This window comes from Bufo gargarizans, chromosome 2 (assembly GCF_014858855.1).
Source record: "Bufo gargarizans isolate SCDJY-AF-19 chromosome 2, ASM1485885v1, whole genome shotgun sequence".
NCBI lineage: Eukaryota > Metazoa > Chordata > Amphibia > Anura > Bufonidae > Bufo > Bufo gargarizans.
In genome coordinates this window covers 330,181,114-330,205,735 of record NC_058081.1, presented here as the reverse complement: position 1 = coordinate 330,205,735, position 24,622 = coordinate 330,181,114, and the positions used below count along the sequence as shown (strand labels likewise).

The 24,622-nt window shown below is 42.3% G+C and overlaps 1 protein-coding gene across 3 annotated transcripts in view; it reads right to left on the bottom strand.

Moving 5' to 3' along the window:
* MON2 (MON2 homolog, regulator of endosome-to-Golgi trafficking) overlaps positions 1-24,622 on the bottom strand; it is a 118,693-nt gene that overhangs the window by 36,933 nt on the left and 57,138 nt on the right. For all 3 annotated transcript variants that reach the window (XM_044280556.1, XM_044280557.1, XM_044280558.1), the window contains exons 11-27: positions 24,089-24,242; positions 23,280-23,506; positions 23,027-23,108; positions 21,691-21,872; positions 17,791-17,903; positions 17,600-17,704; positions 15,184-15,264; positions 15,022-15,095; positions 13,968-14,058; positions 11,284-11,385; positions 8,865-8,975; positions 8,084-8,259; positions 7,842-8,004; positions 5,618-5,911; positions 4,834-5,032; positions 3,247-3,875; positions 102-245 (exon numbers count right to left, since the gene is read on the bottom strand). In XM_044280556.1, coding sequence (XP_044136491.1) covers positions 102-245; positions 3,247-3,875; positions 4,834-5,032; positions 5,618-5,911; positions 7,842-8,004; positions 8,084-8,259; positions 8,865-8,975; positions 11,284-11,385; positions 13,968-14,058; positions 15,022-15,095; positions 15,184-15,264; positions 17,600-17,704; positions 17,791-17,903; positions 21,691-21,872; positions 23,027-23,108; positions 23,280-23,506; positions 24,089-24,242 — 2,927 coding nt within the window. The remainder of the gene's footprint in view (positions 1-101; positions 246-3,246; positions 3,876-4,833; positions 5,033-5,617; positions 5,912-7,841; positions 8,005-8,083; positions 8,260-8,864; positions 8,976-11,283; positions 11,386-13,967; positions 14,059-15,021; positions 15,096-15,183; positions 15,265-17,599; positions 17,705-17,790; positions 17,904-21,690; positions 21,873-23,026; positions 23,109-23,279; positions 23,507-24,088; positions 24,243-24,622) is intronic.

Genomic DNA, 24,622 nt, shown 5'->3' with positions numbered 1-24,622 from the left:
AAGGCAGGCAAAATGCTGACCTTTAGCTGAACGTCTGCAGCGCGCAGCAGGGAGAGCGGGTACCACACACAAATCATCAGGCTCCCTAATAGGGTACATACCTGATTGTATTTGGCATTAGCGATGTGCTTTGTTTCTAGTTTGCCATACTGAGGTGGTTTACAAGAAAACTGTACAAATGCAGACAGCTGGTCAAAAATCGCTGGATACATTATCTGCATATTTTCTGGTCCTCCACAGATGGCCTAGAAAAGGAGAGAAAGACAACTGTGAATGTCTCAAAATGAAACGTCGCCTTGAAGTATTTTTAAAGATTATGTTCTGGAAGTGTCAGCCGTATTGGAAGAATGGAGCACGCAACCACTAGACGCTCACATGGCGCCGGCTTTCAGAAATGCTTATGGCTCCTGCACAACCAATTTAGGTTCCGCACATCTGCAGGGTTATTAAATTATACTGTAAAGAGGATCTTGTCATGGGGATAGGCCTCTTAAATAGGAGGGGCGGAGCAGACTGATATTTATAGCGTTACACATGAATTTAGCTTGGCAGTTTTTTGTGATAAAAAAAAAGCCATAGAAATAGCTTGTGGTTTCTATAATGCATGTGCTTTTTATGACATTTTTTGTTGCTTTTTTTCCCCAAAGAAATGTGTGGATGGCATTTCTCCTTATAGAAAAGATGAAACACCCTAAAAAAATTAAAATAAAAACCATAGCTTCAACATGCTGCATTACAAAAAAAAGATCATAGACAAAAAATGTCAAATAAAAAATATTTGCGTGTCTTGGATTTCCCATTTCCCATAGACTTTCAGCTAACATTTGGAGCTGGTGCTTTTCAGCAAAAAAAGGCACCAAAAATACATGTGCAAAGACGCTGAAAAACACCACAGAATGGTTGTGTGAATCCACCTGCACTTGTAAGTAAATCATTAAAATCTCTGTTCTTTCTGTGCTCAGGAGTCATGTGGCCAGTCCTCTTCAGTGACCGGCAGCCTTCCCTGTGTGAGTGTAAATACAACTATAGCTATCAATCACTGATACGATGGTCCAAATGGCTACCAAGCTCAGAATGAGCAGATATTTAAATGGATGAATGAAATACAAGTGTTGAGGAGTCTTTCCACAAAAACTTTTTCAATCAACTCAGCTCCTCCTACTGCCTGCAGATTACATGGTGACAGATCCTCTTTATAAATCAATCTGCTCAGCTCCTCCTGCTCTATAACATGCTGTCTGCATATTACATAGTGACAGATCCTCTTTATATATCAATCTGCACAGCTCCTCCTGCTCTACAACCTGCTTCCTGCAGATTACATGGTGACAGATCCTCTTTATATATCAATCTGCTCAGCTCCTCCTGCTCTATAACATGCTGTCTGCATATTACATAGTGACAGATCCTCTTTATATATCAATCTGCACAGCTCCTCCTGCTCTACAACATGCTGTCTGCAGATTACATAGTGACAGATCCTCTTTATATATCAATCTGCTCAGCTCCTTCTGCTCTACAACATGCTTCCTGCAGATTACATGGTGACAGATCCTCTTTATATATCAATCTGCTCAGCTCCTCCTGCTCTATAACATGCTTCCTGCAGATTACATGGTGACAGATCCTCTTTATATATCAATCTGCTCAGCTCCTCCTGCTCTATAACATGCTGTCTCCAGATTACATAGTGACAGATCCTCTTTATATATCAATCTGCTCAGCTCCTCCTGCTCTATAACATGCTTCCTGCAGATTACATGGTGACAGATCCTCTTTATATATCAATCTGCTCAGCTCCTCCTGCTCTATAACATGCTGTCTCCAGATTACATAGTGACAGATCCTCTTTATATATCAATCTGCTCAGCTCCTTCTGCTCTACAACATGCTTCCTGCAGATTACATGGTGACAGATCCTCTTTATATATCAATCTGTTCAGCTCCTCCTGCTCTATAACATGCTTCCCGCAGATTACATGGTGACAGATCCTCTTTATATATCAATCTGCTCAGCTCCTCCTGCTCTATAACATGCTGTCTCCAGATTACATAGTGACAGATCCTCTTTATATATCAATCTGCTGAGCTCCTCCTGCTCTATAACATGCTGTCTGCAGATTACATGGTGACAGATCCTCTTTATATATCAATCTGCTCAACTCCCCCTGCTCTACAACATGCTTCCTGCAGATTACATAGTGACAGATCCTCTTTATATCAATCTGCTCAGCTCCTCCTGCTCTATAACACGCTGTCTGCAGATTACATAGTGACAGATCCTCTTTATATCAATCTGCTCAGCTCCTCCTGCTCTACAACATGCTTCCTGCAGATTACATGGTGACAGATCCTCTTTATATATCAATCTGCTCAGCTCCTCCTGCTCTATAACATGCTTCCTGCAGATTACATAGTGACAGATTCTCTTTATATCAATCTTCTCAGCTCCTCCTGCTCTACAACCTGCTCCCTGCAGATTACATGGTGACAGATTCTCTTTATACATCAATCTGCTCAGCTCCTCCTGCTCTACAACCTGCTTCCTGCAGATTACATGGTGACAGATTCTCTTTATATATCAATCTGCTCAGCTCCTCCTGCTCTATAACATGCTGTCTGCAGAATAAGCTGTATTTTTCATGTACAGAGCATGTATGCTACTGTTTTCTGGTGCAAATGGATCCATAACTCTGTGTATTTAGCTTGCTAAATATCTTGCAATATATTAGTTTCAGCATTTAAAGAAGTTGTTCAAAGCATGATGGTTATCCCTTATCCACGGTGGGGGTCCAACCACGGGGACCTCCACTGATCCCAAGAACGGGGATCCGTGTTCCTGCCCTGATGGAGTGGGCAAGGCAGAGCATACACCCGAATCCTGCACGAGGCTGCCGGAAATGGCCGAGCATTGTACTTGGTTATCTCTGGCAGTCCCCTATAGAATGAATAGAGAGGCACATGCTCGGCTGCTGCTCACTCCAGATGTGAACATGGGAGAAGTAGGGGTTCCAGCAGTTGGAACTCCACCGATCAGTTAGTTATCTCCTATCCTGTGGAAAGGGGATAACTTTCATACGTGGCACAAATCTCTTTAATGTTTCTAATCAGCACTCTAGTTTAGGAAATATTTTTCCTATTGGTTTTAATGCTGGCTTTCAGAGGATTACTGAAACATTTTTGTCATGCAAGAAAGAAAAAGTACAAATAAATAAATGTGAAAGTGAAGATGAGACCGACAGTCACCTTTTGTAGGACATCCAAGGCCGTAAGAACAGATTCTTGCAGGCTTGTCAACACTGCTTCAGTATAAGAGGGGAGGATGAAAGGAGAGGCATCCGAGCTTATAGGCACCGACACAGCCCCATGTAATATAACCCCAAGCTTTTGTAGGTCATCCATGTTAAAGGCCGTTTTGATGTGCTGATAAAGAGCTGGAAAAATCTGAATTAAAGCTGTCAGGAATGGCTGACTTGGGATAAATGTCAGTTTGTCACATGTAGTTGGAGGCTTTGTACTTTCTGAACCAATCCTATACCAGGTGTTCCAGGCAGCCCACCACAGAGCAGAGTCTTCAATCTCATCCATGGCTATGGGCTGCTCAGAGCCATTATATCTGTTAAGTCTCTCTCCTGCAGAGTCCGCTCGTGTCAGTGGTCTACCTGGGCCAGCAGCTGTAACTGGCCCGATAAGAGCAGGTACAGTTACTGAAATACCCGGCAGTGACTCTGGCCTGTCAATTTCTCTGGTTGGGCTAACAATCTGCAAAATTTCCTGCAAGCTTTTGAGCGCGGCTAAGGAAACTTCATTGTTTTTGCTGAGAGCTGCAGACTGAATGTGATCCAGGAGAATGTCCCAGGCCTTTGAGAAGTCACCTACATTGGAAAGCAATAAAGATAAAGGAAATTGATCAAAATATGGTCGTCATGTTAAAGGGTCTTTCTGAGATATTTTTACTGATAACCCATCTTCTGGATACGTCATCAGTATCTGAACGGTGGGGGTCCGACACCCAGGCCCCCTGCCAATTAGCTGTTTGAGAATGCAGCGGCGCTCACAGTACAGCCACAGCCTTCTCTCAGCTTTTCCTAGGCCATGTGATGCCCTGTTTATTGGTCACATGGCCTAGGTGCAGCTCAGCCCCATAGAATTAAATGGGGCTGAGCTGCAATACCAAACACAGTCACTGCATAATTTATGGCGCTGTGCTTGGTGAGCTGCAAGAAGGCTGCGGCACTACTGCAAGCACCAGTACCTTGTTACTGAAGATCTATCCAGAGACTAGATCATCAGTAAAATAGTAGAGTAGAATAAAAATCACACAGTGAAGAAATACATTATTTTACAGTCTACAGTAGCTAGGCATTTCAAGAAAAAGGTACAAGTGCTATGCCCAAGCTAGGTATTTCAAGAAAGAGGTACAAGTGCTATGCCCAAGCTAGGCATTTCAAGAAAAAGGTACAAGTGCTATGCCCAAGCTAGGTATTTCAAGAAAGAGGTACAAGTGCTATGCCCAAGCTAGGTATTTCAAGAAAGAGGTACAAGTGCTATGCCCAAGCTAGTATTGTTGTATTATTGCACAGGAAGGAAGGCTGTCAATGACTCCCCTAAATCCATAAGGAAAGGGATCTCCCTCTTGAAAAAAATAAAAAGATATGCAAATGACCACTCTTTCAAAAAAAGCCAGAAGCAGGCTACAAATTTGGCTTGGCGAGGGGCCTTTATCATCGATCTAGGTGTAACACTAATAACTCTGAATATCCTAAAATAGTATTTGAAAATTAGTTTTAAACCAAAAGATGTATTAATTCAATCAGTTAAATGTGATTTTACCTAATGGCTGTAAGAGGTATCGTCTAGTGTTAAATATTCGAGCAACGCCCGCTAGGGTTAATACCCAGGTTTCTGCCCACTGCTTCTCGGCTGTGTCCCTGGAGTGGTGTATGAGGATGTTACCACCTCCTGATTCAATCTTCTCCTTATCAGCGGTTATAGAGGACTCTCGAACTTGATCTAAAAGGTGAAACAGAACCTAGAAGAAGAAAAAAAAGAACAAAAGTTGAAACTTTCTTCCCTTATTATCTTCACATAGGTAGATTATCAGATACATAAAATACAGCTGAATGAATAAGTGAACACTGGACATATGGGCCTGAACAGGTAGTAGAAGACATATGGAAATGGTTTAAAAGGGTTTTCCAAGACTTTAATACTGATGACTATCAGTATCTGATTGTTGGGGGGTCCAACACCCAGGACCCCCACCGATCAGCTGTTTGAGAAGGCACTAGCGCTCCTGTGGAGTTCTCCCTTCTCACCAAGTTCAGCGTCATATGTTGTACAGCGGTTGTGCTTGGTATTGCAGCTCAGCGCCATTCTCTTCAATGGGGCTGAACTGCGCCTAAGCCATGTGACCGATGAACGTGTTGTCACTGGCTTAAGAAAAGCTAAGAAGGCCGCAGTGCTAATGCAAGCACCACTGCCTTCTCAAACAGCTGATATGAGGGAGTCCTAGGTGTCAGACCCCCACCGATCAGATACTGATGTCCTATCTTGAGGATAGGTCATCAGTGCAAAAGCCTTTTAAATCTTTAGTGAACCCTATGCGCTTCAATACCTTCCAAATGACAGTATGCCATGTTTGATGCTGCAGTAAAGTTCCATGAGCCCCGATCGTAGAGAACAATGTCTGGCCAGCACTCTTTCTGACAGCAGGGCGCGTGTCAACACAAAGTTCTCCCAATTTGGCATAGAGACACAGCCACAGGCAATCGAATGGGGGTGCAGGGTGGAAGGGACGGTTTAAAGTCACTCCTTTCTCCTTTGCCTGCATCTGAAGAAATTCTTCTTCTCGATTTAGTTCTTTTTCTATAGTTTCTCCTCGTTGAAATAAGTAATCTGAGATATTCCACTGAAACACAAAATCATAGTGCAAAGTAAAGTAACTTATGTACATACTTGTTTATGGTTTCTGTGAGGCCTTCTACTGGGTAGACATAGCAGATTCATAAATGCATTTCATTTTTTAGAGGCATGTAAGAAGTTCTGTTTGGTGGGCGTCCATAAATGATGTCCACCACTGCTCTTCAGAATAAAGGGCTGCAGCTTTGGCCATAGGTTGAAATATCCATCGGTGGGGTTAACAGCAAATAGACCCCGCCACTTTAAGAAGTTCTTTAAACTTTACAATCAAGTTGCTGTTAAAGTCATTGTTCCTGACAGGTCTGTGGTCATTCCTGGCCCATCGTAAGTTGAGACTAGACAGACTTAGATTCAGATCCAACCAACTAACATGGGCATTTCTATGGTAAATCACCTGTATTGGCTGTCTAGTAGCTCCTCTTTACAGTACAGCATGGTACTACATGTTCTCCACTGCCCTCTGCTCCTTTGGATATCAGGTGAAGACTACTCAGTTTTATCTGGTATACTGTGCTATGCAGGATCCTGTCCTCATCATAGATGGTGACTTCCAGCAGCTATCCCTGACTATTATATGTAAGGACTTGCTTTATCTGTCTTAGTTATCTGCTTATTTTTCTTAAATCTTCATTTTCTCTTATCTTGGGATGACATTTTGGGGCTTTAGAACAGATGGCTTCAACATACAATTTTAACTGGTTCCAGAATGACCATTGTAACTCAAGGGACCACTTTACTTGGGTCGTCAATAAAATAACCCTTGACCATCTTTTCTCATAGCTGTGCCGTTTCTCTGTAAATCTTCGTGAATACTTCTGAATAAACTGACTACTGAATGTTACCATTCCCCTTGTCAAAGAGGTGTAAGACAGTGTAAGAGTGTTTAGTGCACACCCCCAATTGATAACATCCACTTATCAATGTATTCGTACATTTCTGGCAGGATGAACAGAGGAACTACACAACATAAAGTTCTGAGAAAAGAGGATTCCAAATTGGTATTTTATGAGGAATACAAGTTACTAAAATCAGGAGAGGGAACAGATCCCTTTTAAAGAAGGGGGCAGGCCCTACTTCACATTACTGCTGATGTCAATGCAACCGGAAGTGATTCACATCTGTAAACTTACTCTAATTTTATAACATATTTGCATGTCATATGCTGTATCAGATAAACTCGGATTTTCAGCACAAATTATATACCTATTAAGCCCATTCCCCTGTGAGAAACCTTTGTGTCAGGAAAAGAGGATAGGCTTACAAGTTGCACAGTAAAACTGGTTTTACTAACATTTGTCACCACTTTTTTTTTGTCAGAAAATGTTTTACTTCTGATGAAAGTGATTACTGTTCCCCAAAATGCGTTGAGTTTTTAGAATAAACCTATGGTCCCCCAGTAGAGGAAGTCCTGACGGCCGCTTTGGACTATGGTAGGATTGACATCAGATACACGAACCCGGCGCGAGAGGGTAGGCAGCGCGTGTATTGAGCTTATCTTGTCTGCCCCCTCCCCTGGAGTGGAGCGAGTATACTACTAATACAGCCTGGTGGCCCTGTCCTAGTCATATCCTGTACATTTTTTATTCCTTGGCAGTGAACATCATAAGTAGGTGCTATGGTAGTATTGTTCAGTAGCATGCACCATAAGGCTGACAAGGCTGTGGAAGGGAACATGATGAATGCTACAAAGAGTTTCGCACTGCAGTACCATGAAGAGTCACCCTCTAGACCTATCTACACACTTTTTTACAATGACTTCTGGTGACAAGTTTTGTCCACAATAACTACTTTGCTAAACAACACCGTCTAGTAGTTAATCAAGCACGATCTCAACTGCTTAAAATGCCTTAAAACAACCTACACATACCTAAACTGAAAGAAAGACCATTGGTAAACTAAAAGATACAAAGCCAACTCACCAGCAAACCAATAGATGTTAAACTAATGTTCAACTCTTGATTCTGAAGTCCAAAGCTTCCAGCCACCTCTACAGCAATCTGCAGGCATGTGCAAGGCATTGTGGGGAGGAAGTCTGTCACGACCAACTGAAGGCACTGGAAAGCGGTCCGTATTAAAGACTCCCTAAAAAAAAAAATGGGATTGTATAAGAAAAAGGAGAGAGAAGAGAGATAAAATGTGGGTTATTTCACTATATGCTCACCCCTGATCATTTCTTATTGCTCCAATAACTCCTAAAACCAGTGGCCATCCAGGTCCAAGACTATCTCCTTGGTTCTGCAAAATCTGTAACACACATTCCAATTGCTTGTGGCGGATATCATGGTGATTTATAGCTGAAAGCTCCTTCAAGGGGTTTAGGAGAAGCAACTGTAGCCTCTAGGAGAGAAAACAAGACTTCAATAACACATTACATGACTCCAGCTACAGGGGTACACTATGAGCCCCTCCTGATGAAGCAATAAAGTGAAACGCGCGTCGAGGAGCGCACGCCAAACCGAGCCAGCCAACACTCATACAGCGCTAAATATAGGGTAAGAAATAGAGATTTTGATCGGCCTGATTTGATACACCGCAGCACTAGATGACATAACTTATAGGCTATATGGTGTCGGTCACAACATCAGAAATACAATCTATACCCGATCTATAATTATGCTAGATGCATTGCAAGTTGGGATAGCTGTAAGCATAGCCAGAGCCAGCTGTTTGATATTGTATGCTGACCTGGGCGCCCTTGCACAGCTTTCTAACAGCAATATAGCTGTTAACAAGTGATATTAATGTGGACTTTTATGGCACTCTGTATGATCTCTGCATTCATGTGTTTTTTTGTATATGTCTTTTATGCCATTTAATAATAATAAAAAAAAACTATTTTAAAGGATATTATATAGTACCGATTTCTCTTTGGTTGATATATAGGGATACACTATAGTTGGTCACCTATCAATTATGGAAGTGACTGATTGGCAAATGGATACCTGGTTTTGAGAGAGTTCTGGCTCATGCTTGAAAGCTAGCCCTGATTTTATTAGAGATGTCAATGCTTCTGCTCCCCATTCTCTCATTCTTGAGTTTGGATGCTGGCAAACCTGTGAAAGGCATTAAAAAAAATGTAAACTTTTTTTATTAACTGGGGAAAAAGACTTAAAGAGTTGTCTCATCATGGGCAATGGGACTCGCACCTATATCGAGAACGGAGCGCAAGGTGTTTGGAGGACTCCAGTCCGGCCACCACCAAGCCGGCTCCCCATAGAAGTAAATGGGGCCCCCGCTCCCATTCATTTCTATGAGGCTGACGGAAATAGCCGAGCTATTTTTGCCGGCCCCATAGAAAATGAATGGAGGGCGGCTGCGCATGTGCAGTGTGCCCTCCTTCACTTACGGGGCTCCGTTCACGATATAGGTGCGGGTCCCAGGGGTGGGACCCGCACCTATAAGACAATGGGGGCATATCCTAGCAATATGCCCCCATTGTCCATGATGAGACAACCCCTTTAAAGGAGTATTCCCATCTCATAGGATCCAGTAGAACATCCAACCATTATATGATAAGTGGAGTCCAACCTTGTGGACCTCCGCTGATCCTGTGAATACTCCCCTACACAGCAGGGTGGCGAGGAGCACCACAGTGCAGTGGGAAAACAGTGAATTGGATGCAGTGCTGAATCGGTTCCACGGACTTTCGTATGCATCCATTTTTTTTCTGGACCCATTCATTTGTCTTGGAAAGAAAACATGCAATCATGTTGCATACTTTGAGTTTTTCAGCATGAAACTGCTGTGAGAGTTGCACCATTCCCTTTAACAGGTCTGAGTGCTAGGCAGGTACAGTCTGGATAGCACATAGGTGGAAGTTACTGCCGTCTGGCCTTAGCCACATATGTAATTGTTACCCCAAGTCAAGCTGCTTCACAATTCATCACCATCCTTCAGTATTTTAATCACGATAAGATTAAATCACATAGTAAGATTAACCAGAAAGTGCTCAAAATTAATTAAAAAAGTCACAAGAAAGTAGATTTAACAGGACCTTGAAAATGCAAGGATATGCAGTTAAAATCACTTGCATTAAAGTCAAGGGGTCTTGATGGCACTGACCTTTAGATTTTCAGGTCTATGAAGAAACAAGCATGCAACATAAAAACAAGGACGACAACAATGCAGCAGACTGTGCAGAGAAGAGGCATGCAGTGCAAACGTACCTTCTGATCAGGACAAGAGCAAGCAAAGAAAAAAGACAGAACAGCTCATGAAGACTGATAACAGGAAACACAATCCTAACTCATAAAACCTACTGAAATGAGACAAATCGTTTATACATGACCTCTTACACAGGTGGTTCTGCTCGGACATCTCCAATGGATGTCCAAGCGGAATGGGGGCAGGAACCTGCTGCAAAATGCCAAAGTATAAGACTCAAATTTCTCTTGTGGATTTCTGTATACAATTGTATCTGTTTTGCAGTCCACAAATTGCGGATCCGTGAAATACGGATGTGGTCTGTGTGCATCCTGCAATTTTTGTGGGGACTACTGTAAAAAAGCCTATTCTTGTCGGCCAAACGGACAAGAATAGGACAGGTTCTACCATTCGCGGCCAGAGAGCACACGCCTGACATCCATGTGCTGTTTTTTTTTTTTTTTTTTTTTTAGAAATGAATGGGTCCGTGTGCGATCCACAAAATGTGCATTGGACACGGACCAAAAGTACGGTCGTTTGCATGAGGCCTAAGGGCAGTCATCCTAGTTATCTTCCTGCCAAGCGATGTGATGATGGACCACTGAGATCCAAATATTTAAATTGGATCTGAATACTGATCTTCAGAAAATAGCAGAATGAAACCTTTTATGCCCAATCAGTGTTCCCCACGAAAAACACAGATGACCACTGAGAAAAGAGAACATAGTAGATTTATCATCATTACAGCACTACAACACCTTTTGAAATTATCGGTCATAAAACATTGATCGATGGGGGTCTGAACGAAGGAATGCTAATCTTATGAACAGGAGTGAGCAGAATTCACTTTGCAGTGTGAATAGGAGGCCTGGCTGGGGAAAGACAATCAATGTTTTATGAGGAATACGATTGGCCATAACACTCTAAGGGTCCATTCACACGTCCGTTGTTTCTTTCCTGATCTGTTCAGTTTTTTGCGGAACAGATCTGGACCAGATCTGTACCCATTCATTTTCAATGGGTCCTGAAAAAAAAAAAAATAATCTGACATTGTGCTGTCCGATTTTTTTCAGGACCCATTGAAAGTGAATGGGTCCAGATCTGGTCCAGATCTGTTCCGCAAAAAACGGAACAGATCAGGAAAGAAACAACGGACATGTGAATGGACCCTAAGGGGGGGAACTTTCAGTATATTTAAAGATTGGGGACAGACTTTACCTCAATTAAATGTCCTGTCAATGGCCTCCACAAGATTTCAATTCGGTGCATATTCACTAATCCTGTTTCCAGTAACTTAGCAACAGCAAAGAGAGATGGTTCCTATGAGAGAAGGTTTAGGATGACAATTAATTAAGGGCAGATCCACTCCACGCATATTGTCTTTTACATTCTGCTTTGGAAACTAAACACAATGGGGGAGATTTATCACACTGGTGTAAAGAAAAACTGGCTTAGTTGCCCAAAGCAACCTATCAGATTCCACCTTTCATTTTCCAGAGGAGCTCTGAAAAATAAAAGGTGTAGTCTTATTGGTTGCTATTTGCAACAAAGCCAGTTTTGATAAATCTCCCCCAATAACTTTAATTTTTTTAATGGGTTGGCCATTTTCTGGCTACTTGTCACTAATGTGTAGGTAAGATGACTATATGGCACTTACTAACATAGTGCTTGTTAATGTTCTGTGCCATTTGCTATATTTCATAAGCTATGCTCCCAGTCTTTTGTACTGTCCACAAAAGATGGCCGCTGAAGGATGGTCATGTGACCAGATATATCATTTAGACTCCTTGATTCAAATACACTGCACCTGCACTAGACTCCCAACAGTAGAAGTGCAGAAGGCAGGTATATGAATGGAGGACACATCACATGGAGCCATTTAATGGACAGGACCTCTGTGTGAACAGGACAAAAGACTTGAACAACAATCGGACACAGCTTATAAAAAATAGAAAATGGCAAAGAATGACATCAAAGGCTATATTATTAAGTGTCATCGAGCCATCTTACATACACAAGGGTCAACAGTAGCCACAAAGTGGTCAACTCCTTCAATTTAAAGGAATAGCACCAATCAAAACCAGAAACTTTACACAGGAGTGCCAGAAAACCTAATATCCTACAGCCATGAAGTCATATTAATACAGTTCAGAAAGTGGATATAACTGACAAGGTCTAAGGTAAAAGGGAATTTGTAGTGTGTGTGTGTGTGTGTGTGTGTGTGTGTGTGTGTGTGTGTGTGTGTGTGTGTGGGCAGCCCAACAATCCTCTGATGGGAGACACAAGGGGATCAAGGCTCAGGACACCTGATTTCAACAAGGTCACCAGAGATATGAGCTAATACCTTTAGGTAAATGAAAACAGGCATGGCTGCCCACTAGTGTTGAGCGAACTTCTGTTTTCAGGTTCGGGATATCTAAGAATTTGTTTATGGATTCCGCTACCACACACCATAAGTTATTACGGAATTCTTAGATAACCCAAACCTTGTACGCCGAACTTGAAAACAGAAGTTCGCTCATCCCTACTGCCCATTCTTCAATGTCATGTTTCCTAAAAAAAAAAAAAAATTATTGACACCACGAAAGAAACCAAATGGATTCCATTTTTGTCAGCGGGGTCCACTGTGTTTCCATCCTGGTGTCCGCCACTTTAGAGGTAAAGGATGGCGTAGCATAGACATAGATGTGAATAAATTACTAAGAAAAAAGTTACTATTTCACTTTTACTATGCAGATTCTCAGATAACCACCAATAACGTGTCATGATCATTCAGCAGCAAAGGTAATACATTAGTTTTAAACAAAAAGAAACGTAACCGCTTTGAACACAGGTAGCAGTGTCTTTCTATAAAGACGTGCTTTCAGTGGTGCCAAACCCTGTCATGCAGCACCCAAGAGGGAATCAGACAACCTACCAGCCCAATGACCTTAAAACAAGCCACCATTATTACTTCCTGCTTCCTGTTCCTCTCCCAGTAAAGGAAAATCATGAAAGCTATACAAGAGCAATTTCCAGCTAATTGCAGGAAGCCTGACAATACGCCGGATCTTACTGTGGTCACTGCAGGAGATGCATGGCTGGCTGCAGGTTAGGCTCTGTGTACACAACGCTGGAGCCTTCTGTTAGAGCATACATCTTGGAGATTTCCCCACATATACCTCCAACGTATCCCACAGTAGTCATACGGCATCTACTTTTAGGAAAGCATAGACTGCTGTGCCTTACTATACCATAGAAAAAAAAAGGTATACTGACAATGTATACTGGCATGACAGAGACCAAAAGGACACCCTCTTGACTTCTGTTGGGTGTATGAGCCCTAAACATACATTTGATGCCTTATTGAGAGTGGTATAGTAAAGCCCTTACAAGACAATCCCTTTAAACACAAAAGGGAATTCAGAAAATTTCAGAATTTCAGACAGGATTTCTTTAAAGGCTATGAACACATATGGGGTCATTTCTTATCCTACTTATCTTGGGCTAAAAATCATTTTTTTCAATTTGTCCTTATAAAACATTTCCAATATTTTGCCTTCTATTTCCAAGCGGAGAAGACAAAGTACTTGTAGATTTGAAAGTCGCTGATGGCTACTCTGAATAGTAATAGAAGGTGGGTCCAGCTTGACAAGTCCAGAAAAGTAGAGAATCTTTATTAGCTTATCTAAAAACAGATAAGACATTACATCCAAGTGTCCAACGTGTTCCGGATCTATACAGAAGGATCCTTCCTTATGTTATGATGTATCTGGCAGACACCTATTGTAATACAGTATATACTCCATTACAGACGTCCCCCACATGCACAATAACAGCTACGCCTTTCAGACAAGTCAGAAAATATATATCAACAGTCCACTGTTCTAGCAGGTAACATTAATGACCACAATGTGCCTTACCTTGCTGTTCCCATATGCCATGTCCATAGCCTCCAGAGATAATGAGCAAAGTGCATTAATGAGATGGTGTAGAGACACATCGTCCAGGTATCTGAAATAACAACAGCCTTAGAGGACAGCAGTCTATTTCACTCTAATATCAAAAATCTACTTGAGATATACTTTTGTTTTCACATCCATTTTACTGTCTAGGGCACTGATGGCTAACCTTGGCACTCCAGCTGTGGTAAAACTACAACTCCCAAGATGCTTGGCTGCTCTCAGAACTCTGTAGAAATAAATGGAGCATGCTGGGAGTTGTAGTTTCACCACAGCTGGAGTGCCAAGGTTAGCCATCACTGGTCTAGGGCTTTTCCATCACAGTAAGCATACACTCAAGAAAAGACAAAAAATCTGAATATGTGCTTTACTCTGAAATGCATTCATACAAGAGAGTCTGGAATAGACCCGGAATCCAACCCAAGTCTTGTATTTCCCATCATACTAAAATCTATACCAGGAATCAGCAACCTTCGGCACTCCAGCTGCTGTGAAACTACAACTCCCATCATGTCCACTTACTCTGCTGTTCTTATAACTCCCATAGTGAAAAGAGGATTCTGGGAGTTGTAGTTTCAGAACAGCCAGAGTGCCGAAGGTTGATGATCTCTGATCTATACATTTCCTGACCCCCATTACTTTCAGCATCATCTGAGAAATGAGAGCACGCCAAAACTGTAGATTTCCACATGTTATACATTGATCTATTAATGCTAAGGCCAGTTTCACACTGACGTTAATCTTTTACCGGCAGGCTGTTCTGGCACATGTGTGCTGCCAGAAGTCGGCCCGTCCTCATTCACTATAATGGGGACCAGCCAGAGATCTGGCCGCAGCACGGCAAACATGGCGAGAGGCGGCCGGACAAAACACCTTTGCATCTTCTTTCTCCCAACATATATTTTAAATGTGGAACAAAAACGTAATGTGAACAAGTATGAAAATTATCCTCAAATTCTTGGCAGCAAAAGGGTTAAACAACATATCTTCATTTGCCAATTATTAAATGCCTTACTGCGAGCTTTCAAACAGTCGTGAAAGGATTGTGGAGATCACAGGCAAGTCTGTCATAACTGCAGTGGTCAAAACCTAAAAGAAGCAAAATATTAATTTATTAAGACAAGCCACCTACGTGAACATTATAATTAGAAGCAATTAATATTAAGATGATGCTTACTGTGCTAGGACCCTCCACTGCTCTCCCAGGTTTTAATGCACCACCATTGCTGGGTTTCAAGCCAAGGATCCATACCAAGTGCTATATAAAGCATAAATATGATTATGTCATAGTAACACCCACATAAATGCCAGGACCCATGATTCCCAGTAGAACATTGCCCAGAGCATCACACTGCCTCCACCAGCTGAAATCACAATTCACTTTAACAGAGATCACTAAAATATTTATAATGAATTCTATCAAATTATATTTATTTTATGAATCAACCAAAACACTGTAATATTGTATATGCCTCCCTTGTGCAAGGACTTCAAAAGACCTCTGAAGGCGCCGTGTGTTATCTGCACCAACGCAGGTTGCGAGGTGGGCCTTCCGTGAATCAGACTTGTTTTTCCACCACATTCTTTATCCTTGATTGGGTTGAGATCTGGGGAATTTGGAAGCCATCTCAACAACTCTTAAGCTGCCCATACACCTTTAAAAGCTCTCCTAACTCCCTCATACACGTTTGGCTTTATATTCATTTTGCCCAACCCTTGTCCCACCCCCTTACTTCATCTGTCGGGGCAGAGTCAGTAGCTCTACACACACACACGAGTGTGTCAGCTGAACCTGCCGTTCTAGGCGGTTTCGGCTGATAAAAGACTGATGTGTTTGGCCACCTTTAGTCATGTTCCTGAACAATGCTTGCAGTGTAAGGGCGCATTATCCTAGTGAAAGAGGTCACTGCCAATAGGGAATACTGGTGACATGAAGGGGTATACTCGGTCTGCAATAATTTTTAGTGAGGTGGTACATGATAACGTAACACGAATGCCAGGACCTAAGGTTTACCAGCAGAACATTGCCCAGGACATCACACTGCTGGTTTGCCATGTTCCTATAGTGCATCCTGGTGCCATTTGTTCTCCAGGTAGAACCCAGCTGTCTAAATGATATAAAAGACCAGACCATCTTCTTTCATTGCTCCATGGTCCAGTTGTAGTGCTCAAGTGCCCACTGTAGACACTTTTGGTGGTGGACAGTGGTCCACATGGGCATTCTGACCGGTCTGTGGCTAGGCAGCACCATATTTTTTTCTTAGATATACACACATATTCATATATAATGCAAATGAATATACTACTAAAAAACTAGATTGACTAGTTTCAGCTAGACAGGCATTACCACGGCCAGCAATAAAATGCTAAAGAGACTTGTCCTGTGAGAAGACTGATATAATAATGACTGGAGAGCTTAAGCACACACCACTAATATCGCCCATAGTCTTCATAAAAATCACAATACTTCATGTAATTCAATTCTTTTAATGGAGCCTTTCTAACATTCACAATAAGAAGAATGCTTGACACTCATATAGTGGTTCTTTTTCCCGTGATATCCAAAGATTTCTTAGGAAAGGACTTACCTAGAATATAAGCCAGTGTATTCAATTTTATAAATGGCTGAAACGATTACTCGATTGAATCGAGTAATTCTACACAAAAAAATAATTGATGCAAATTTTTTGCATCGGCGATTCGTTTGTGTCATGTGACCACAGAGCAGGAGTGAAGTTCTTGCTATTACTCACCTCTCAGTGGTCACCTGCCAGCCCGCGCGCTGCACTTTCCTCCTGACACATCGTCAGGACATAGTGCACACATACATGCACTATGACCTGACGCTGCGTGACGTCAGGACTACAGTGCAGCGCGCGGAGAAGAAGACAGAGGAGTTGTGGAGTGGCGTCCCTACAGGAGAGGTAAGTATTATAGGGCTGCTGGAGACTAGGAGCGGAGATGGTGGCACTGGGGGAGCTTAGGGCACGCTGGCATCAGAGGGGATGATGACACAGAGGACTCATGGCATTGGGGACAGATGGCACAGAGCCGATGGCACAGAAGATTGATGGCATAGAGGATCGATGGCATCGGGGGAGCTGATGGCACAGAGGATTGATGGCACTGGGGAGGTCTGATGGTATGGGGGGAGCTGATGGCACTGGGGGGCTGATGACACAGAGCTGATGGCACAGAGGATTGATGGCACTGGGGAGGTCTGATGGCATGGGTGGAGCTGATGGCACAGATGATTGATGGCACTGGGGGGTGACGGCACGGGGGGAGCTGATGGCACAAAGGACTGAAGGCACTGGGGGGAGCTGATGGCACAAAGGACTGATAGCACGGGGGTCTGATGATGCCATTGGGGGGGTTCTGATGACATTTTATAAAGGAAAACGTTCTTTTTTATTAGTTTTTTCTTATTAGAGTACTCGATTAATCATTGGATTAAGCAATAGATTATTTGATTACTAAAATCGATAGCTGCAGCTTTAATTGTATACAGTATTCCATTTAATGACACGCCGGTCTATTTTATTCTAAAAACCATAATAAGTCAAGGCTAATACAGTATTATAATTACACACCTGAAGAGTTGCAAGCACAAGTTGCCAAGATGTCCCCAGATACCCACCATGACAATGCGCCAAGTTAAGCAGTGTTCGCATGCACTGTATATTCTTAGCAGTAAGCTGAAAAAGAAAAGAAGAGTATGTAATAACTATGATCTCCTATCAGAATAAAACGTTCAGAGCAAACAGTATTTTATTTCTGGTACCATAACAGTTCCTTGTGGCTGCAGAGCAAGAGGCTGCCCAACTGCTACTACTTGCTGGTGGGAGTCACTTGACGGGCTGATCATCTGCACACTTTGCCCCTGGATTGAATACGCTACAGAAAAAAAAAAATAATAATCAGACAAATAATGGATATAAAAAGGAAGGAACACTGGAAGTTAATGGAGAAGAAACTTCCTCTTTAAGGGCCTATTCACACGACCATATTTACAGTTGAAACCAGAAGTTTACATACACTATATAAAAGACACATATGCATGTTTTTCTTAATATCTGACATGAAATCAGAATAAACCTTTCCTGTTTTTGGTCAATTAGGATTACCATAATTATTATTATTTGCCAAATGCCAGAATAATGAGAGAGAGAATTTTTTAAGGCATTTTTATAACTTTTTGCCATGTCAAAAGTTTACATACACTAAGGCTAGTTTCACACTAGCGGCAGGACGGATCCGACAGGCTGTTCACCATGTCGGATCCGTCCTGCGGCTATTTCGCCGTGCCCGCGGACCGCCGCTCCGTCCCCATTGACTACAATGGGGACGGGGGCGGAGCTCCGGCGCAGCACGGCGCTGCACGGAGAAAGCCGCCGGACTAAAAAGCCTGACATGCAGTAATTTTAGTCCGGCGGCCTTTCTCCGTGCAGCGCCGTGCTGCGCCGGAGCTCCGCCCCCGTCCCCATTGTAGTCAATGGGGACGGAGCGGCGGTCCGCGGGCACGGCGAAATAGCCGCAGGACGGATCCGACATGGTGAACAGCCTGTCGGATCCGTCCTGCCGCAAGTGTGAAAGTAGCCTAAGATTACTATGTCTTTAAACAATTCTGGACTGCCCATATGATGTCATGTGTGACAAGTTTCTGTTAGGTTTGTTGGCAACATATGAGTTAATTAGAGACACACCTGTGGATGCATTTAAAGGCACACCTGAAACACACTGCTTCTTTGTGTAGCATCATGGGAAAGTCTAAAGAAATCAGCCAAGATATCAGGAAGATAATTGTGGACTTGCACAAGTTTGGCTCAACCTTGGGTGCAATTTCAAGATACCTGAAGGTGCCTCGTTCATCTGTACAAACAATCATACGCAAGTACAAACAAGATGGGATTGTCCAGCCATCATACCACTCAGGAAGGAGACGGGTTCTGTGTCCCAGAGATGAAGGTGCTTTGGTCCGACATGTGCATATCAACCCAAGAACAAAAGCAAAAGACCTTGTGAAGATGATGGAGGAAGCTGGTAAGATTGTGTCAATATCCAGAGTGAAACGAGTACTGTATCAACATGGGCTGAAAGGCCACTCTGCTAGGAAGAAGCCATAACTCCAAAAGAAACATAAAAAAGCCAGATTAATGTTTGCAAATGCACACAGGAACAAAGACCTACATTTTTAGACACATGTCCTGTGGTCTGACAAAACTAAAATTTTACTTTTTGGCCATAATGACCATCGTTACTTTGGAGGAAAAAGGGAGAAGCTTGGAAGCCTAAGAACACCATCCCAACTGTGAAAGTAATAACTGGAACGGGGGGGGACTACAGTGCCCTGAAAGATTATCAACATTAGGGTTATTTACTTTAGAAAAAAAGACGACTGAGGGGGGATATCTAATTACTATGTATAAATATATTAGGGGTCAGTACAGAGATCTATCCCATCATCTATTTGTCCCCAGGACTGTGACTGTGACGAGGGGACATCCTCTGCGTCTGGAGGAAAGAAGGTTTGTACACAAACATAGAAGAGGATTCTTTACGGTAAGAGCAGTGAGACTATGGAACTCTATGCCTGAGGAGGTGGTGATGGTGAGTACAATAAAGGAATTCAAGAGGGGCCTGGATGTATTTCTGGAGTGTAATAATATTACAGGCTGTAGCTACTAGAGAGAGATCGTTGATCCAGGGAGTTATTCTGATTGCCTGATTGGAGTTGGGAAGGAATTTTTTATTCCCCTAAAGTGGGGTAAATTGGCTTCTACCTCACAGGGTTTTTTTTTTTGCCTTCCTCTGAATCAATTTGCAGGATAACAGGCTGAACTGGATGGACAAATGTCTTTTTTCGGCCTTCTATACTATGTTACTTTGTGAAACACAGGGGTGGCAGCATCATGTTGTGGGGTTGTTTTGCTGCAGGAGGGACTGGTGCACTTCACAAAATAGATGGCATCATGAGGAAAGAAGATTATGTGGAAATACTGAAGCAACAGTTCAAGACATAAGCCAGGAAGTTAAAGCTTGGGTGGAAATGTGTCTTCTAAATGGACAATGACCCGAAGCATACTGCCAACCCAGTTACAAAGTGGCTTAAGGAGAACAAAGTCAATGTTTTGGAGCGGCCATCACAAAGCCGTGATCTCAATCCTATTGAAAATGTATGGGCAAAGCTGAAAAGGCAGGTGCGAGCAAGGTGACCAACAAACATGGCTCAGTTTCACCAGTTTTGTCAGGAGGAATGGGCCCAAATTCCAACCAACTATTGTGAGAAGCTTTCGGAAGGATATCCAAAATGTTTAACCCAAGTTATACAGTTTAAGGGCAATGGTACTAAATATTAATGAAATGTATGTAAACTTTTGACTTTGCAGAAAGTAATAAAAATGCCTTAAGACATTCTCTCTCATTATTCTGGCATTTGGCAAATAATAATTATGGTAATCCTAATTGACCAAAAACAGGAAAGGTTTATTCTGATTTCATGTCAGACATTGAGAAAAACATGCATATGTGTCTTTTTATATATAGCGTATGTAAACTTCTGGTTTCAACTATATGTGTCTGAATCCGTTCAGCAAGATGCGGACCCATTCATTTCAACAAGGCCGCAAAAGATGCAGACAGCACACCGGGTGCTGTCCGCATCCGTACTTACGTTCCATGGCCCTGCAAAAAAGTTGGAACATGTCCTATTTTTGCCTGCAATTGCGGACAAGAATAGGCATTTATATCATAGGCCTGGCCATGTGCATTCCGCAAAACACGGATAGCGGCCATGTGAGTTCCGTATTTTGCAGATCGGAATCGAGTTTTCATTTTTTCACAGTAGCTAGGCAACATTGATCATCTTTCACAGAACATTTTTAACGCAAATCCAGCGTGCATTGTTATCTGATCACCATTATATTTGAGCGTATGCATTCACTGCCGTGCATAATGTTACTCTATTTAACCCCTTAAAAGGACTAGGAAAGGCTATCAAAATCAGATTGGGGTTGTCCAACTATGCACCCCGTGGCCTCTTCATTGTTTACACTGCTCTGTACACTTGCATGCCGTACATTTGATAGCGGCGGTACTGTGCGCTGCAGCTTTGTCCCATTAATTTTTTTTTATTATATATTTGACTGTTTTTTTTTTTACTTATTGCTGCAAATATTTTTAACACAATGGGGGACATTTATTGAAACTGGTGCAAAGGTAAACTAGCTTTGTTGCCCATAGCAACCATTTAGATTCCACGTTTCATTTTTTTAAATCTCCTATAGAAAATGAAAGAAACTATTTAAGTTGTTATGGTGACTAAGCCAATTTTCCTTAGCACCAGTTTTGATAAATGTCCCCCTATATGTCTCCTATGAGGGCCTCCATCTGTTGGGGTTTGTTCTTAGCTCTACTATGCCTAGTCTTACCATGCTAGAGCACCTTCGGAAATTACCAGATCTAAAAAAGAGAGCGGCATTACCACTGCCCTATTTACTACACAGCTTTCACTGAGCACTATGTAGGCTGCAGATGAGAAGAAACTGACCGTCTTCTCCTCAAGGTGACATCCATGTATTACTGTGGGGGTTAAAGCCCATGGCCAGGCAATGTACACATACTGCACTTGGTTGTTACTGGGTTTAATGAAAGGGCATGGTTGACCATATATAAAAGTGCTTACATTTGTTGCATAAAGCAACAGATGAAGTGTTCAGTACAGTCAGGGCATAGTGCGGCGGTAAGGAGCCTTTACAAATGGCGGTAATGAAGGCATCTCTTGGAGTGACAAGTCCCAGCTTTCCACATAGAGATGCCATAGTCATTTCAGCTTTCAATATGTTTTCTGTTGCAGTTTCGTCAGTGCTGGAAGTGAAAAGTCAAACATAAATTAGTCTGCATTACTAGTTCATTTTAAAGATCATCCCTTACCATATAGAAGTCTAAACTGACGCACTGAACAGTATGCCGAAAATGCTGTTCTGTGAGGGCCGCAGCGTGTTATAGCTACAGGTCTGTGTCTAAACAGCACAGGAACGCTGAGACTATATTGTTAGGACTCCTCCCAGACCTTTATACCTCATGACTAGTGTTAAGCGTATTTGTGTTTTAAGTTTGACGTACAAGGTTCGGGTTATGGAAGAATCGCGCTACCATGGACCACAACAGAATTCTATGACGGCATGCACCACTGTAGCCTATAAGAGGCATTCCATATTGCATTCCACCATGGCCAGCATAGACTTCTACTATGACGGAATGCCTCTTATAGGCTTCCGTGGTGCATGCCGTCATAGAATTCTGTTATGGTCCATGGTAGCAGGATTCTTTAATAACCTGAACCTTGTACGCCAAACTTAAAACACAAATACGCTTAACACTGCTCATGACTACAGTGGACTCCTAACTAGGAGTCTGCTACTGTATACTCATTCAGCACTCCCATTGGCCAAACAGCACAAACATGGTTGTGCCTTTTTTCTACTAGGAATAGGAACCAATAATATATTGTCCATACATACAGCAGCCTATCCAGCTGACAGATACATTAGAAATCATTTCTTTCCAGCCGTGGGCTGATACCGATTCAGAGCCAGTAACTAAACTGGGTCTCATCAGAATTCCAATACATGTTGGGCTTGGTCTCTAAACCACCACCTTATACCTCAGCTGCATTAAATTAAAAAGGGATGAAACTGCAGGTCACTAGTAAGTCAAACCAACCAAAATATGATACAGTACTGTAGAGAAAATTAGGTTAGTGGCATTAGTCTCTGCCCAGAAACTTACAAATGCAAGTCACCAAAGAGCAGACCTTGTATACTAAGAGTCCCAGTACTATATTAGTAACACAATATCTCCTGACAGTGTTCCACTAGGACTTTGCTTTAGAGGAACTTTATTTCTGAATATTTCACTTTTAATAGTTTAATGAAAACATCTAAAATTCTGTAAATTGAGAAAAATTCTGCACTAACACTAGCCCCTAAATAATTGACTGGAAAAGCTTTTCTTCTTACCTTGCATCCAGAAGCAAGGAGAGGGCTGCGAGAAGTCCACACCAGCAGGCATTGATCATCTCTTCCCATACAGTTCTACCAACTTAAAAGAAGAAATGGGATTATTAGAACATGTTCTCAAAACGTCAAAAAAAATGCTTTGTAAGACAAACGCAACGGTAGAACACACTACCAGGGAACCCTTTCATTTATGTGCACGAAGGAGACAATAAACAGGAGGCCTTAATAAAACTGGGTAGATTCTGAAATTTACCTGGCTCTTCTTCAGGTGGATCTGACACAGCACTGCCATCTTTCTGCTCAATGGTGCACGGTGGAGGTTCTTCTGCTGAGATCTGGGAGTCTGTTTCAGCCTGGCCAATCTCCCCTTCAATCATAGTAGTGATGCCTCGCACCAGATCTAGCAAGCAGTGGAATGCAACAGACATAGCATAACCCTCAGGGATAGTTGGAGGTTCCACTTTGTCTAGCATTTCGAGACTGCAAAAGAAAGGAAATAATGCAAATCAAATCACAAAGTCCACTAGATACAGTTAAAGGCTATGGACACCTTTGGGGCAATTTTTATGAATGCATTTGACTCATTTTGGGCTAAAAACCATTTGTTCAACTAGTCTGTATTGATGATGAGCAAACTTCTGTTTTCAAGTTCTGCATATAAGGTTTGGGTTCTCCACAACGGAATTCTTAGATATTCTGAACCTTGTACGGAGAACTTGAAAACAGAAGTTTGCTCAACACTAGTCTTTATTTAATTTTTTTTTTTTTGTGTTTTTTGTGATACATGTGGTTAAAAATCAGTCTATTTGCAGAGTATACCTTTTGAGTTCAATGGGAGCCCTGGATATACCCAAACGCTGTACTCCGCTATCTCCAGTGCTCCCATATAAGTGGCGGCACACTTTTCCAACCAGCTGCTCCGTTCATTTCAGGGGGGATCCACAGGGTAAGGGGCTCCCGTGGATAGGGCATAACTTTTTATAACCAGAATAGCCCTTTAATGCATTTTTATATTCAATACCAGATAAAATTAAATCCATCTTCTAATTGTGATGTACTTACTAAGTTGCTTTAGCACTGCCTTGAACAGAGATGGTCATGATAGGAATCCAGGTGCCTCTGTATTCAAAAGCTGGAAGCACAATGGCACTACCAACGGCTGCTGCCATACCTGATGTCGCCTGGTTTGTGGCAGGTACACTGGAGCCAGATCCAGCTGTAAATAAAACAAAGGTTTGAACACATCTCTAATTTTCACATGAAAAATCTTCTACATAAAAGCAGCCCCTGGATCTGAATACTTTTGTAGATGCATGTAATGAAACATTTAATATAGCCACTGCATTAGTTGATAAAATGTATCTGTATAGCATCATCTTGCATCTTTGTCTGTCCAACTAAGTCACATCTCTGAGGTGGACACACATGCTCAGTTCCATCCTTCAGTTCATCCTGTTAAAAGCTCTGACAGTTACAAGCAGAGCTGCGGCAGATGGCACATGCCCCCCGAGCTCTAGTGGGGAGAGCACTGCAGCAGAAAGAACACACACCCTTAGGTGCCAACCTGAAAAAAGAGCAACCGGAGCAGGGACTGGA